Below are 17794 nucleotides of genomic sequence, written 5' to 3'. Positions count from 1 at the left end.
TCTGCTGTTCCAGGTGTGGATAGCAGATCTTGGGTTGTCTGAATGTATGACTTCTGTTTCTCTGTAGTGTGCTGGAACAACACATGTGCTGCGGTTAAGCTGGTCCCCAGATGGCCATTACCTCGTGTCTGCTCACGCCATGAACAATTCAGGCCCCACGGCACAAATAATTGAGCGCGATGGTTGGAAAACAAATATGGATTTTGTTGGACATCGGAAAGCTGTGACTGTGGTGGTAGGTGCTCTGACCTTCTAAGTCCTGCAGGAAATGCAGTGTTTGCTAGGGCATTGTCAGCCTGGCTCAGTTGGTAGCACTCTCATGTCTTGAGTAAGAAGGTTGTGGGTTCAAGCTCCATGTCCAGACTTGGAATTCATATACTCTGAAGGTTACACTCCATTGCAGTGCCGAATTGTTGGAGATGCCATCCTTTGGATGAGACATTAAACTGAGGCCCCTGTTTGACCTCTTCAGGTGGATGTTAAAGATCCATGGGACTATTTAAAAAGGGAAGGGAGTTTTTCCCGATGTCCTGGCCAACAATGCCCCAAATTAAAGTGGTTATTCACTTCATGACTGTTTGTGGGATATTATTGTGTACAATTGGATGTCAAGTTCATCCACAAAAAAAGTCACTGCATTTATAGTATATCCTGTGAAGTGCTTTGGGACATCTCCTGACATGAAAGTCGCTTTACAAATGTGAGGATTATTATTATTGTTCTAAGTTAGTGGCAGCCCTCTGCCATCTCAAAGGTACCTTGTTCACCAGCCATTAATGTTGACAGTGATTGTTGGCAGCTATTATTATTCTTCACTCTAAATCCAAGTCTTGCTGGATAGTGACCAGTTGCAGGAACTCTGATTGGTTTGAATTCTCTCAACCCTCAACTAGGGTACTTAGGCTAATTGTAACACTTCAAAAGACATCAGCAAAGTCTGGAAACACTGGGTTTGGGACCTGCAACCTTTGGACCTGTAACGGACAATACCCTTCACCAGAGTCAATCTGAAGTCCTTATTATGTTTAAAAATCTTGTTAATAAACAGTGCAGCAGTTTAGAACTTCTGACCATCTCATCTTTTCGTCTAGTTGACTCCATAATAATGTCCTGCACCATGCCTTTAAAGAAGGTTTGATTGTTTCAGGCTTGATCCACATTGTTGATGGATATTTGGTTTTCAAAGGACTTACTGTTAATTTCTTGGTGCACAGGATCTCTAGCAGTAAAATCTGCTTTTATTTAGGCATATTTCACATGTTTCACATGTTGCTGAGCCATTGAATGGGAACACAAATCTGTGTCTTAGTTATTTCTGAAGAATATTACACAGCTGATGTTAACTGTGTAATAGCCTAGTTCTTCCCATTCACAGGAAGAGATGAAACAAACTGTTTCCAGTTGATTTCAAAGGTCACCTCCACATTTACATTCAGTTCCTGGACAGATATCCTATCTCAATACTGAACACTGACCAACTCTTTTATTACATTTATTAAATTGAGGAACCTAGGTGAATGGGCAACTCTATATTGCACGTTTGAAAAGAATAGGAGTGAGGAAGAGATCAATTAAAAAGTAGAGGTTAGTTGATTGCTAGATAAAGTTTCTTTCGGAGAAACAGAGACTCTGAGGTCTTGGCGGGGAAAAGAGTTGTAGTTTGCAGTTTTCTGGATTATAGTTGGCTATTGGACAGGCTTTTGCACACTAATGATCACTTAGTCTACTTAATAATGAAAAAAGGAGAAGCTTGTCAATGTCTTGCTTTAAGAGTAATTTATTGAGGGTTGTGTTAGGTAAAATCAGATGTATTTGCCAGTTTACCTGGCTGGATACCCTTGGTCTATAAGTTGTTTCAATTGTAGTGAAGGGTCTCTATTGCCAGGCTGTTCTGCTGGTGTTTCATTCAAATAATTTACAAATCGCCTCAACTCAGGAAGAGTAAACAATGGATTAACTTGACTCTTGAACTCTGAGATATGCCACACAATGTCATTGAGAAACAATGTAAGAAAGGGGAGTCTCGGAGAGTCTGTTACAGATAATACTGCGTCTTCACATGCAAATAATAATTGTTCTGAAAGGCATAAGAGTCCAGCATTGGCTGAATCTGACAGTATGGGTTGAGAGATGGTATGTTTGATTTTTAGTGCTGTGTACTGATCACTTTTTGACTCCTTTGATGTTCAAGTAATGTTCTTTGCAGTGTAATATTGTTCTGGCCAACAACCCTCCAGATAAAACTGGTCAACCACTTTCTGGCTGCTTGTGGGACATTGCTGTGTAAATTGACTGTTGTGTTCGCCTACAAAGTAAAATCCTGTGAAGTGCTTTGAGTCGATGTTAAAAGAGCTATATCAGATGCAAGGAATATTATTTTCCTTCTTTGCTTTTTTTTAAACTGTAGTCATCTGAATATTTCCAGCTGCCCTAAGACAAATGGTAATCTTTACATTCTTACATAGTTTTAATTATTAATTTTGCTTGGGGAGAGATTCCTGTCTTTAGCATTCTTGAAGATGTCCAAAAAGTCCAAGGTACAGACTGATGCACTGTTTCCTTTCATGTTCGTCAGTTCTCCAGGATTTGACAACAGAGAGTGGATGGATCATGATCTACGTATAGGATGTCTAGTCACTCATTATAAATAGAATGAGAATGGTGAAAAGGTTAGCCCCCTTTAACAATAGATAGACGGCTGAGTCCTGGTGAACTGGTGAGAGGATGAAAGGGGTTCACGTCCTCCTGACGTGAAAGGCGCTCTATAAATGGAATCTTGTTGTTGTTGTTGTTGTTGTTAATGGAATTGATAGGGATAAATTGTGAATTCAAACCCATTGAAAGCCTTTGTATTCAGTCTTCAGTGAGAAAACTGATGTGCATCTTTCCTGTATCTGTTACAATTTAGCCTGACAGAAATGATCCATTTTATTGAATCATTTTATTGTGCTCAGATTGTTTTTTTTAGTGTATGGTGAGGCATAAGTGGATTCTTGAAGGTGTGGAAGGTGTTGAGAAATCATCCGTATCGGCTTATGTTTAAATTGTGCCACTGCGTGAATATGAATATAAAGTTTTAATCCTTTCAGCTAGTGACTACCCGAGTGAAATGCAATGCTAGCTGAGGCGTGTCCCAGAGGGTTGTACCATGTCTTTGGAAAGAGCACCATGCTGATAGGAGGACCCGTCACCTGACCTCCGCAATAGGTTGCACTTATGCTGGAGGTGATGTAATCCCATCATCTCTGATGTAAAGACTGAATTTTTCTTTTTGTTTCGTGCTGGCAGAAATTTAACCCCAAGATCTTCAAGAAAAAGCCGCGGAATGGAAGCTCCAACAAGCCAAGCTGCCCGTATTGCTGCTGTGCAGTGGGTAGCAAGGACCGGTCACTCTCAGTGTGGGTAAGTCTGGATGTTTATAAAGGGCCAAGCCTATTGTATATGCTTGTATTTCATGCACTGAATGATCTCTTACCTAATAATAATAATCCTTGCATTTGATATAGCGCTTTTCACGTCTGCCAGACGTCTCAAAGCACTTCAAAGAATATACTATAAAGTGAATTGACCATATATTTGTGGGCGAAACGCGGCAGCCAATTGTGCACAGCAGCGTCCCACAAACAATCGTGGATTGAAGTGACCAATTTATTGTTTTTTTTTCTTGAGGAATTATCATCAGACGTGTGGAGTAAGGAAACTTGCCCAAGGTTTTGCTCTGCCAGGAATCGAACCCAGGTCTTTCACTTGCGAGGCGAGTGTTCTAACCACTGAGCTACAGGACTCCACAAGTCCTGTAGCTCTTTGAACTACTTTGAAAGTGTGCTAATCTGCCCGTCTCCAGTGTGCTATACATCTGCTTTGGCGTTCAAGAGATCCAGGACGCTACCACGAGTCAAGAACTATATAAATGCAAATTGTTTTTCCAAAATTTCTATAATAATAATAATCCTTGGTATAATTTGGTCAAGCGGCTTCCAATTTGGGAGGACATGTTCACAGTGTATACTGTACAGTGACCGAAAAATGTTTGCTAAATTTTCACTTACTGTATGAAAATAATAAATAACAGCTACCAAACTCATGGCATCTCCTCAAAATAAAGTCCATGATGGTGGTGGATCAGTGGTGAGAAGAGCTACTTTGAAAATGGATGGAGTTGTTGAGTGGGGTGCCTCAAAGGTCCTTGTTGGCACTCTTCCTGGTATACATAAGTAGCTTGAATTTGCAGCCCCAGAACAGGGTAGATAAATTGGTAAGTGACTTCAAATTGGGAGGAGGAGACTTTTGAATCAGAAGATATCAAAAATCTTATAAAAAGAGCTGGACAAGATTGTGCCCTGTCTTATCACTGACTAAATTCAATGCAAATAAATATTGCAGCGAGGAAATGAAATATGATGGCAGATATACTGCATAGTTAGAAGTCCCAGGTGTGAAGGTTGTGAAGGGCAATTTTTGAACTGACTCCAGGAAATATTTCTTTAGAGAAAATAAGCAAAAGCTCAAATATGTTTCCAGGAATTGTGGTTGAGGCAAAGGTTACTGGATGTATATAAGAGACAGCTTAATGCTACAATGGCAAGACAGTGGTGTTGGTATCCTGGAATGTGTTGAAGGACTTTCTCCATCTAACCCTCTCTTGAGATTGTATTTTTTATATATAATAATCCTTGCATTTGATATAGCACTTTTCATGTCTTCTAGCTCAAAGCGCTTCACAGAATATACCATAAAGTGAATTGATTGTATATTCGTGGGTGAAATGCGGCAGCCAATTGCGCACAGCAGCGTCCCACAAACAGTCGTGGATTGAAGTGACCAATTTTATCATTTTTTTTTCTTGAGGGATTATTATCAGGCATGTGGAATAAGGAAATTTAACCACAGTTTCGCTCTGCCGGGAATCGAACCGAGGTCTCTCGCTTGCAAGGCGAGTGCTCTAACCACTGAGCTACAGGACTCCAAACATTATAGGAATATGACAAATAATTTTGCATCAACTAAATTAAACTTCCTAACTTATCAAAATATAAACAGATTTATATTTTGTGTGTGGTTACTCTCCAGTTCAAACAAGATGAATGTTATGTATCTTGCCTCTTGTCTTGAAATACTGCATTTGAAAAAGCTTCCTTATAAACCGGCACGTGTCTGAATGTGAATGACTCTGGTTAAAATGAAGGCAAGAGGACACCAAGGTGACATCGTCACAGACTTTGAACAAAAGACAGACGCTTTGCCATTTATCACCACCTCTGCTTTCTGTGACAGATCTGATATTGTTCCATCATGCTGGATGTTCATCAATTCCATAATTTCAATTGTCTCTCTTTGAAAGACAAAATACCCTTATGGAACTTTATCAAATCCCTTTGAAGTTCCTAAGTAAATTCTATTCTTTGCAGTGCCCTTGTTCTCCAGTTCAGTCACCTACATAAACACAATTCCACTAGATATGACTTGCTAAATACATGCTTTCATCATCTGTACTCTTTAGATAAGCACTCACTTTCTACTTTTGACTTATTAGTGCACAGTCCCTAATTCAGTCATTTAAATATTGGGATAAAGTTTGCTATTCGCTCGTTCACAAGAGCAGCCCTATACAAGTATGTTAGAGACCTTTCAAAAGTGATGAATGTTAGTTTTTCAACTGAAGCACAAACAGAGATTTGCAAAAAAAAACAATATTTGTTTATGGCAGTTTCTTTACCCAGATAGAGTTAAGGTCATTCAAAGCAGGACTCGCTGGCACTTGTTTTCTTTGGAATGTGTTTGTTCTTGTCGAGGTTTTGTTCAGTTTAATTCGTGACCAATCTCTTTTTCCACAGCTAACATGCTTGAAGCGACCCCTGGTGGTGATTCATGAATTATTTGACAAGTCAATTATGGATATTTCCTGGTAAGATGATCTGCAATGCACCTCGAGCTTGTGATGTTTTTGTTTTGATCTTCCCAGTGGAAGGAACCAAGTAATGTGTGGAGCTTGCTGGTTGCTGGTGCCCCAGCTGAGCTGGAAGGATGACAGGATGTGTTGAGATGGCAAAGAAAGCAGGCAGCTGTGAGATGGAGCTGGAATGATGGTGGCAGAAGGGTGGGGGTGGGTGGGGGGGTATGGGTTGGGCTTGGTTATTTGGAGGCATTTGTTTCTGTTTAACGGCTCGTCTCATTCTCTGGACTGGGCTGTGGACTTCCTGAGAGAGAATGTTCCATCCTCTCTGCCTAGCTTTTCTTTCACTCCTGTTCCAATCACTATTTTTATACATGTCTCAGAGTATATTACATTGTAATTGTGTCTTGAAATTCTGTATTAATAACTGGGGAAAAGTATGGGTCCACGTGAAATGGAAAAGGCAGATTGTTCCTATATTTGGCCTCGGGCTTATTGGGAACTCATTTGTTAGATTAGTTTGCACTGATCAGGCCCACTTACAGCCTCACAGCCAAGTGCTGGACCTACAAGGTGTCCCTTGTTAATGATGTATTTGTTATGGCTGCTGCAGGACGCTGACTGGACTGGGGATGTTGGTGTGCTCCATGGATGGCACAGTGGCGTTTCTGGACTTCTCACAGGAAGAGCTTGGTGATCCACTCACTGAGGAAGAAAAGGTAGCAACCACACAATTGTGATCAGTCTTGTAGCTCAGTGGTGAGAGCACTCGCCTCGCAAGCGAGAGACCTGGGTTTGATTCCCGGGCAGGGCAAAACATTGGGCAAGTTTCCTTGCTCCACAAGGTCTTTTTGTCTTGCAGTAAGTAGGAACCTGGTTGTTAGTCAATTGGCGGATCACTTTTCCAGGGACAATAAATCTTTTTTTAAAAAAATTGGTCACTCAATCCACGACTGTTTGTGTGACACTACTGTGCACAATTGGCTGCCGCATTTCGCCCACAAAATATACAGTCAATTCACTTTACAGTATATTCTCTGAAGTGCTTTGAGATGTCTCGAAGACGTGATAAGGCGCTAAAACAAATGCAAGGATTATTATTGTTATCAGCTCAATTGCTCTGCAGCTTCATTGTTCAATGTGCTCAAAACTGTCCTAAAACTGGTCTGACAACAAAGCTTAAATGGGCATCAAACAAAGCTTACTGAAGTGGTGGGGGCCGCAGTACCAGTCATGAATGAGTTTTGTTAGTGCAGTGAAATTGTCATCATGTCTTTTGACAGGACGTTGTTATGGGTTTCACTATAATGGGCTCTCTTAGCATCTGAATGAGCTGAATAATTATTGAAGTAATCCAAGAAGACCATTCTTAAATTTCTATCTGAGCTCTGGTATTGAGAGTTTTATACCAGTCTCATGTTCAGCTGTGGTTGGTTCCAAGATGGTGTTTTAGAAGGAGCATCCCACGATTGGTGAACTGTATCATGATAGGATGTGGGGCTACTTTAATTGAGGTTCAGATCCTTTATGGAGAACGCTGTATAAAATATCAAATGTAAATGCAAAGATTATTCATAAGGACAAAAGGCAAATCCAGTTACAATAATAATAATTCTTGCATATAACGTCTTATCACGTCTTTGAGACATCTCAAAGTGCTTAAGTAATCAAAAGAGTCAAACATTTGTGAAGCAGAACTTTTAAGACCTCGGTGGATAGAGGAGCCCATGGTATGTTCTCACTATTATACTTCAGTGTATTAGTATGTATGTTGCTGACTGGTGGTTGGAGGTTGAAGTCTCTTTTTGTCTTTGCTTTGTCTTGAAGAACATGATTCACCAGAAGACCTACGGCAAGAGTTTGGCCATTACAACAGAGCAGCAGCTTTCCACCACCATTATTGAGAACCCAGAGATGCTGAAGTACCAACAGCAGCAGAAAGAGCTGCTGGAACAAAAGAATGCCTTGGCTTCCAGGCAGATGGCAGCCCCCAAAATGACAAACATGGTCAATGGCGAGAGTTTTGAGGACATTCGGAAGGTAAAGGATGAGATGCTACACACAAGGGAAAGGGTGGGATTGGATTTCTGTGTAATTATGTGTCATTTAAAATTGACTGTAAAAGCAAAAAGTAAAAGCAAAAGCAAAACCACTGTCATTGTCCTCAACATTACAAAACCTTCTTCGGGGAAGGTGTCAGATGTTATTTGCTTTACAGGTGCTTTTTATGTAAACTACTGGTTTCCATGGAGTTTATTGAAATTTTCACAAAAATACCACTGATTCTCACTTTGATCTCTGTACATTATTAGGAAAAGCCACTGATATCAATGGAAATATCAAATGTTTTGTTTTGCAGTTTTGTAAAGTGCCTTTGTGTACCACAGAAATTTTAGGAATTTTACAGCGCAGAAGAAGGCCATTTAGCCTCTCATGTCTGTGCTGGATCTTTTAAAAACAATCCTTTCAATCCTATTTATCTGACCTTTCCCCAGACCCCTAGACTTTACTTTTTAGACATTTATCTGGTTCTCTAGTGTATCTGAAATACTGTAGATTGACTTCCTTTACTTAGACATTAACAATATCTGTCCCAAGCAGTCTTCAGCTTTGTCCTGTGTTCGTCTGTCTTCAGCACAGCTATTCTTGTTACTGATAGATAACATGATGAAATTTGCCTTTACAATGAGCAGGCCATTTGTATTAAATTAGGTTGCTTTGTGTTGTGCATGCATTGCACATGTGTTATATGCCTTGAACTGTTCTATGGGCAAATTGAAGAGAATCACATGAAGTCTTTCAATAGTAGTTCAGAGTTGGATAAGGTAACAAGGTTAGTTTGGGTGAAGAAGTTTGGCCAATCTTATCTCGTCGTTCCCGAATACCCACTCCACCGACCTCCCACCACAGCATCAAGTACTTTTTAAATGAGTCCATTGTCCTGGCCTCAGCCACCTTTCCTGTTCCAATAGTTAATTACCTTCTGGGTAAAGAAAAATATCCTGGTATTTGCTAAAATTGCCCTTTGCAACTCTAAATCTATGTTCTACTGTATTGGTGCATTCTAAAATATTGTCCAGACTTTATTTTTTCAATCCCATTTAAAAGTTTACGCAGAACAACTGTACAAAGTATACAGAGGGTTTATCCCTCTCTCAAGACTGAAGAGCCCTAACCATTGCTCATAGCTCATTCCTCGACACTGGGGATCATCCTCCACACTGCATCCAGGACATTATAGTACAGTGACTTGAACTGTATGCAGGTGCACCCTGACTAGGTGCAGCCTGACCAGAGAATAATACAATTTGATTGACACCTGAGGATATTAATTCAATTGATTTTGCAATAGCTCAGTTTACACTACTTTGACTACAGTGAGTGATGATCTAACACTCCTATATCTCTTTCAGCTTCCCCCTTTCCAAACTCTATCCATCCATGGAATATATCTGTTTTTCTTACTTCCCATATGTAGTACCTGGATTAATAATAATCCTTGCATTTGATATAGCGCTTTTCACGTCGGGAGGATGTCCCAAAGCGCTTCACAGAATATACTGTAAAGTGAATTGACTGTATATTTGTGGGCAAACGCGGCAGCCAATTGCGCACAGCAATGTCCCACAAACAGTCGTAGATTGAAAATGACCAATTTATTATTGTTTTGGGTTTTTGGAGGGATTATTATTAGGCTCTGTGTGGAGTAAGGAAACTTGCCCGAGGTTTCGCCCTCTGCCTGGAATTGAACTCAGGTCTCTCGCTTGCAAAGCGAGTGCTCTAACCACGGAGCTACAGGACTCCACAATTAGTTTGCATTAAACTTTATTTGCTAGTTTTCAGCCCATGTACATCCGTATCAAGCTTTCTCTGTAAGACGTATGTTACCTCCTCTGATTCTAATTCCCCCAACATTGTGTCATCTGTGAACTTAACTGTCTTATACTGCGACTGTGAATCCAGCTCTTGCTTTCCACTGGATTCTCGCTTGTTTAGTACTTGAGCAACTTCTTGCAGCTCTGCTGTGGAGGGTTTGCTGTACTGGCTGCAGCTAGACACTTATTGTTTTATTTGACATTTCCTGAAAGATGCCAATATCAACAGTAAGTGCAATTGAACAGGTAGCTAAATACTGAGGCCCGAGGAGTACTCCGAGATGTAGTTCACTCCCATAAACTTCAGGAATTAGTTCCCAAGGATTCAGACACTTGAATGAAGCCCAATGTTTTCTATGGCCTGAGATAAAGCAGAAATCTGAATTAATTTGAGAGTCTTTAGAAAAACAGTTGAGAGAAAGAGGGACTCTTGACTACATTATGGTGGGGGAGGGTGTTTATCAGTGGAAAGCAAATGCCCTGCTACGTAATGGCAGTCACATTTCCATTTCTTTCCTTTTCAGAATTTGCTGAAGAAACAGATTGAGACCAGGACAGCTGATGGACGGAGAAGAATTACTCCCTTTTGCATCGCTCAGTTAGACACAGGGTAAGGAGGTAATCTCAGTTTCCTATGGGAAAAGTTCTTATAATACGTTTGCCATCTATTTGGTAGGAATAGATTGGAACAATTGTCTGATTAGGCAATCACAAAGTTCTGCATCACAAAGTCTCAGTTTGGCAGGTCATTACTTCAGAGGGCCCCACGGCACTTAAAGGGTAACATAAGAATTTGCTAGGCGAAAGAATACCAAAGTCCATCTAGTTTGCCTTCCACCATCCTGGTAGTCACTTGACAGGTCGTGTCTGAAACTATATACTGCATGCCAAGATATTATTTTCTAGCAGAAATCTAATTTGTTTTTGAAACAAACAAAATTTCTTGCTTCCTCTGTCTCCCTAGAGAGCCTGTTCCATAAGTTCACTACTTGCTCACTGAAATATTTATTTTAACGTTTGGTGTGTTTCACATTCAATGCAAATCCAGGAATGAATGTAAGATGATGATTGAGTATTTTTGTCTTTTAGCTTCAAATAGGGTTTGAGCCATAGCTATCCATGGTTTGGCTAAGTTTGTGGATAATGCAAAGCAAGTGTTGTGTTATAAGTAAGACAGGTGAAAACTGCAATGGATTAAGCTGGTGGGCAAAACAATAGCAGTTTTTTATTTGGTCAGCTGGGTTTCTGACACATGTGGAAACCCTCATTATCTTTGAGAGTATCCAAACCAGACTGAGAGTTCCATGTATGCCACCAACATCTGGAACTTTACTTGTGCCTGGGATGAAATGGGTACTCTCCCTGGAGCAATAATAATAATCCTTGCATTTGATATAGCGCCTTATCACATCTTCGAGACATCTCAAAGCATGTCACAGAAAATACTGTAAAATGAATTGAATATATTTTGTGGGTGAAATGCGGCAGCCAATTGCGCACAGCGGTGTCCACAAACAATCGTGGATTGAGTGACCAAATTATTATTTTTTTAAAAATGTTGATATTGCCCCTGGAAAAGCGATCCGCCAATCGACTAACAACCAGGTTCCTACTTACTGCTAGGTAAACAGGTGTGCGGAATAAGGATACTTGCCTAACGTCTTGCCCTGTTTAACTATTCTGCTTAACTAATGGTGGAGGACGTTAGACCAGGTTGGTGAGACTGTCAAATGTAATGGCTGTGTATTTTAAGGCAGGCAATTTGTGCACAGCATTATCCTAAAAACAAGAACAGCTTGCACTTATATGGCGCCCTCCACGTAGGGTAGCGTCTCAGAGCATTTAAAAACCGGTGTTTGTGAAGTGAATGACCAATTTTATTTGGGGAATTGTTGGCAAGGTCATTGAAAAAAAACTCCCATTTCTTTCAAAATGGGACCTCGGTTTAACATGTCATCCAAAGGATGGCAACTCTAACTATGAAGTGCTCCCCCAACATTGCTTTGGAGTGTTGGCCAAGACTGTGAGTTCAAAGTCCTGATGTGGGACTTGAACTAATACCCTTCTGACTCGGAGTGCTACCACTGAGCCAAGCTGACACCTTAAAACAAGTGAAAACGTTGGAAGGAACTGACAGGTTAGATAATGGACAACTCTTCCATTTGGGAGAGGGATCTATTCAAAAAGGATATAACCTTAAAATCATGACCAAGGCAGTCAGAAGTGATGTCAGGAAGCATTTCTTCACACTTGAGGGTTGTGAACTTGTGGAATGCTCTGTCACAGAGAGATAAAGAATGGAAGAACAGATACTTGGGGAGTAGATTATGGTGAAAGAGTGGGGCACTGGGATTAACAAGATCTGTCAAGATCTAATAAACCGATGGAACAGGCTTGGTGGGCTGAATGGTCTCCGGTTCCTATTTTCCTAGGTTCCTAAATGAAATCAGACGAACCATAAACTGGCCACTTTCTGTTTGTGACAAATGACATTCTGTCCATCTGCGACCAGGGCTCCTTCTGCCTCCTCGTCCTCCTTGACCTCTCTGCTGCCTTCGACACCGTCGACCACTCTATCCTCATCCACCGCCTCTCTCAATTAAATCTTCACACTCTGTCCTTGATTGGTTCAGGTCGTACCTCTCTCACCGTCTCCACTTCATCTCCATAAACGGCTTCTCCTCTAGCCCCGCACCGTCTTGTGTGATGTTCCTCAGGGCTCTGTCCTTGGTCCCCTCCTCTTCAATATCTATATGCTTCCTCTTGGTGACATCATCTGCAGACATGGGGACAATTTCCACATGTATGCGGATGACACCCAACTCTACCTCTCTGCCTCCAGCCTTGATTCCAAGACCCATTGCTGTCTTGACAGAATGTCTGTCAGACATCAAGTCCTGGATGAGAGCTAAGCTTCTTCAGTTGAATATTAACAAGACTGAGGCTCTCCTGATTGGCTCCCGTTAGTGCCTTCTCACCTCAGGCGCTGACAGCATCAGCATCCATGGATGCATACTCCACCTTGCTAAGCCAATCCAGAACCTTGGCATCTTATTTGACCCTCGATTACCCTTTCTACCCCAAATTTGCGCCATGACCCGCTCTGCCTTTCCCCACCTCCGCAACATCGCCCAGCTCCGCCACTGTCTCACACCATAGCCAGCTGAAACCCTCATACAGGTTTTCACTACATTGAGGCTTGACTGTGCAAATTAATTGCTTGTCGGCCTCCCCAACTCCTCCCTCCACAGGCTGCAGATAATCCAGAACTCTGCAGCCTGTGTCCTCTCATCAACAACAAAATTACATTTATAAAGCACCTTTCACATCGGGAGGACGTCCCAAGGCGCTGGTTGCTCTCTGCACTAGGCTCCTTGACCCTAACACACCCATCCTTGCCCGACTCCACTGGCTTCCCATCACATAGAGGATACAGTTCAAGATCCTGGTCCTCACCTTCAAAGCCCTCCACGGTCTTGCTCTCCCCTACCTCTGCGATCCCCCAACCTCCTACCATCCTGCTTGCTCCCTCCGCTCACTGTGCCCGCTTCAAGTCCCCCGCCTCGCTCGCCCCATTATTGGCAGGCATGCCTTCTACCCCTCTGCCCCCACCCTCTGGAACTCCTTCCCGCCCTCTCCCTTGCCTCCTTAAAGAACCATCTCAAGACCCTCGTCTTCGACCGTGCTTTCGATCTCCCTGCTCACCCCCCCTCACCCCGACCCTCAGCTCGGGTCTGAAAATCTGTCTGTCCAGCACCTTGGGATGCCCTCCCGACGTGAAAGGTGCTTTACAAATGTAATTTTGTTGTTGTTGTGTTCTGTGGTTTTAAAACAGCATTATACCAGACATTATTCACAAAGAGACAATGCTGTGGTTAGGTTGCTTTACAATGTGCACTCAGTGCCCAGAGGCAGCAGCTTGATCAGCATCGATTTCTTTTCAAAACTGAGGGAATTTTTTTTTAAAAATGTGTCTCCAAACTGAGATAAAATTAAGGGTTCATATTCCTCGTTTGACAGATTTCTGAACCAGCGAATGTGCAAATTCATTGTGTTGTGCCCATCAGGATAATGTTGCGCTGCTTCAGAGTAGTAGATTGGGGTTTACCATTTCTGGCAGTATATAACCGATGCAGAGCTTTCTTCAGCGGGACAAGAGTTTCAGATTTACAATGCCATGCCCACTGTTTCACTATCCTTTGCCTGGATAAAATACAATACAAAATTACATTTGTATAGAGCGGGGTGGGGAGGTGGGCAAGGAGGTTATGAGGGTGGCCAAAGGCACGGTTGCAGAGGAGGGTCTTGAGGCAAGGAAGGGAGGGAGGTGAAGGCAATGTGAGATGGAGTTCCAAAAGGTGGACAAGCTGAAGGTCTGACTGCCGAAACCACTCTACCATTGATCTTACTCATGCATTGTCCCTTATCCTGTGGGCAAATGACTTGCAGCTGCTCCAGTGAATGGCAGACTGGAGCTACTACGCAAGGCATCTATGCTGCCTGGAATGAACAATGATTAGCTGATGGTGAGATTCCGTCTTTTAACTCTTCTACAATAGAAATGGGTGGATCTACAACAACAAAATTACATTTGTATAGCGCCTTTCGTGTCGGGAGGATGTCCCAAAGCGCTGGACAATCAGTGTTTTGGACGCGAGCTCGCGATTGGGGCGGGTGGAGGGCAGGCGGGGCAGGAGGGTGACCGAAGGCACGGTCGAAGAGGAGGGTCTTGAGATAATAATAATAATCCTTGCATTTTGATATAGCATTTTTCACGTCAGGAGGACGTCCCAAAGCGCTTCACAGAACACACTGTAAAGTGAATTGACTGCATATTTGTGGGCGAATACGGCAGCCAATTGCGCACAGCAACGTCCCACAAACAGTCGTAGATTGAAAATGACCAATTTATTATTGTTTTGTTTTGGAGGGATTATTATTAGGCTCTGTGTGGAGTAAGGAAACTTGCCCAAGGTTTTGCCCTGCCTGGAATTGAACTCAGGTCTCTCACTTGCAAAGCGAGTGCTCTTAACCACTGAGCTACAGGACTCCACATGGGCCTTGAAGGAGGCAAGGGAGGGGGCGAGGCAGAGGGACTGCGGGATGGAGTTCCAGAGGGTGGGGGCAGAATGGCAGAAGGACTACCTGCCAATGGTGGGGCGGGTGAGGTGGGGGGCGTGAAGCAGGCCAGAGCTCGCTGAGCAGGCAGGTTTGTAGGGGATTAGGTTGCAGAGGGAGAGGGGAGCAAGGCCATGGAGGGCTTTGAAGGTGAGAACCAGGATCTTGAACTGTATCCTCTGTGTGATGGGAAGCCAATGGAGTCAGGCAAGGATGGGTGATAGGGTCGTGGAGCCTGGTGTGGGAGAGGACACGGGCTGCACAGTTCTGGATGATCTGCGGTCTGTGGAGGGAGGAATTGGGAAGGGTGATAAGCAGGGAGTTTGCGTAGTCAAGCCTGGATGTTATGAATGCATGTATGAGTGTCTCAGCAGCCTGCGGTGTGAGACAGTGGCGGAGCCAGTCGATGTTGCGGAGGTGGGGGAAGGCAGATCAGGACATGGCATGGATGAGCGGTAGAAAGGATAGTTGAGGATCAAACAAGACCCCAAGGTTCTGGACTGGCTTAGTGAGGTGGAGTGCGCATTGGATGGTGATGCTGTCAGTGCCTGAGGTGTGGAGGCGCTGACGGGAGCCAATCAGGAGAGCCTCAGTCTTGTTGACTTTCAACTTTAGAAAGCTGAACATCACAAATCATGGACTTTTTTCTTTGTTCACGAAGTGATTAAGGCAACCTCACCAAACAAGCATTCTAGTCTCTGAGAGGTTTAAACACGTAATATTGTGTCCATTTTGCTGGACCATTGAAACAGATCCCAGATCCCCTCTAAACAATAATGGCAAGATCTTACTGAGCCCTTAGCCTGCTGAGGAATAAACGGTGGACAGTTACCTGAAGGGTTAATTGCACATACTCCATTTCTCATGTTCACTTTAAAAAATATATAAATATATATATGTAGGTGAAGTTATATAATAATAATATAACTACTTGCATTTGATATAGCGCTTTTCACGTCGGGAGGACTTCCCAAAGCGCTTCACAGAACACATTGTAAAGTGAATTGACTGTATGTTTGTGGGCGAACGCGGCAGCCAATTGCGCACAGCAATGTCCCACAAACAGTCGTGGATTGAAAATGACCAATTTATTATTGTTTTTGGTTTTGGAGGGATTATTATTAGGCTCTGTGTGGAGTAAGGAAGCTTGCCCAAGGTTTCGCCCTCTGCCTGGAATTGAACTCGGGTCTCTCGCTTGCAAAGCGAGTGTTCTAACCACTGAGCTACAGGACTCGGATGTTAGGGTTCGGCAATAGTTCATTTCAGCCTGATAGGTTAGGGGCAACATGATTAGATGCAGAAGAACGCCTCCATTGCATTAGCTCAGGAATGGTACTGAATGCCTATTGGATTAGTGATATTTCCTTCGCCTTCAATGGAATCCTTGAGGTTTTGTGCTGAAGGTAAGAGGAGTACTTTGTCCCCTTTGTCTCCTCTGTCCATGGCAGGTTTTTATGCAGGAACCAGACTTTGAAATAACTGGGTTTAATTTATTGTGTCGCCCAGACCCCGCGGCTAACTCTTCTTTATGTGTAACTGGATTATTCTGTTGCAATGAAATGCTTCAGAGTTGTTCAATAAAGGACGATTAAGTCTGAGCAAATTAGGACCTTTAATTTCTCTCCAATTATCAATTTTGTGGCGGATCTACTTTGAGGACTTTCGCAAATGATTCCCTATTCCTCTCCCTCAACAAGTCCATTGCAACCCCTTCCTCAACTCATTAATACCCGTGTAACTTATATATACTTTAGTTGGGAAGGTGGCTCAAATTGCAATATTATTTCCCTTCTGTCACCTTTACATTTGGTCTAGTTTTATTTGTCCACTAATCTGTTTGGCCTCATGTTGTGCGATTGAAATAATATGTAAATACAATACAAAATTACACGTACACAGCGCCTTTCACGTCGGGAGGACGTCCCTTGGGATTTGGACCTGGGGTTGGGGATCAGGGAGGGTAGGGGTAGGAGGGTGATCGAAGAGGAGGGGTCTTGAGACGTGCCTTAAAGGAGGTAAGGAAGGGAGCGAGGTGAAGGGAATATGGGATGCAGTTCCAAAGGGTGGGGGCAGAGAAGCTGAAGACCCTACAGCCGATGGTGGGACGGGCCAGGCGGGTGACATGGAGCAGGCTGCTGAGCTGAGGGAACGGACAGGTCAATATGGTCACTGGTCAGTGTGAAACTGAATATAGAAAATATAGAGAGGGGGAGGTCCCTGGGTTGATTCTCAGGCTGTGCTGAGTTAGCTGTTCTCGGCTAGGTTGATGGATTGGAGTGCTTCCTTTGGCTTCAGTGTCCCAGGCTTGGGTGGGTGGCGGTGGAAATCAATCAGCCAGTCAATGAACACTGAAAGTGGAATGTTTGTGGGTGTTGAGCAAGCGCAGGATAGGCTAGGCTGTGGTGCCCTCTATATGGTTAACACTTATTATGTTCGCCTATACTTGAACAATGGTCAATTTGGTGAAGTACAAAGGAAACCCTGACACTTGTGGAATTATACCAGAATATAAGTAGGACAGGAAAGGAAAAAACTGGAAGAGTTGTGGGGAGAAATCGAAACATAACCAAAGACTAAGCAGTCACAAGTCTTGCAAGTACAAATGTGTCCCGACATATTGTGCAGGAAATTGATGGGGATTGACCCTCAGAGTCAATTTAACATGTAGCCTGTGTGACTTTGAGGAGCATTATCATTTGTGGCAGCTAAGTGTCTACAAAAAAGCTTAATTCAGAGGGAGAAACAAGTGCAATAATGGCTTTAACATCTGGTATCTGTAAGCAGAATGAGTCTCAGAACTCTACCAGAAACGGCCTTTGGATTAGCCATCTAAACATATTTAATGCTTTCACCTGAATAGTCTAGAATGCAATATTTAATTGCTGTAAGTGACTGTGCAAGTGAATGA

The 17794-nt window shown here is 42.8% G+C and overlaps 1 protein-coding gene across 3 annotated transcripts in view; it reads left to right on the top strand.

The window, feature by feature from the left end:
* Positions 1-17794, top strand: part of LOC103188581 (protein HIRA) — a 50593-nt gene that overhangs the window by 11123 nt on the left and 21676 nt on the right. For all 3 annotated transcript variants that reach the window (XM_007908616.2, XM_007908615.2, XM_042337705.1), the window contains exons 8-13: positions 68-235; positions 3289-3402; positions 5835-5905; positions 6507-6612; positions 7721-7933; positions 10293-10378. In XM_007908616.2, coding sequence (XP_007906807.2) covers positions 68-235; positions 3289-3402; positions 5835-5905; positions 6507-6612; positions 7721-7933; positions 10293-10378 — 758 coding nt within the window. The remainder of the gene's footprint in view (positions 1-67; positions 236-3288; positions 3403-5834; positions 5906-6506; positions 6613-7720; positions 7934-10292; positions 10379-17794) is intronic.

This window comes from Callorhinchus milii, unplaced genomic scaffold, assembly GCF_018977255.1.
Source record: "Callorhinchus milii isolate IMCB2004 unplaced genomic scaffold, IMCB_Cmil_1.0 Scaffold8, whole genome shotgun sequence".
NCBI lineage: Eukaryota > Metazoa > Chordata > Chondrichthyes > Chimaeriformes > Callorhinchidae > Callorhinchus > Callorhinchus milii.
Note: the sequence above shows the minus strand (reverse complement) of the source record. Positions and strands in the feature narration are given on the sequence as shown.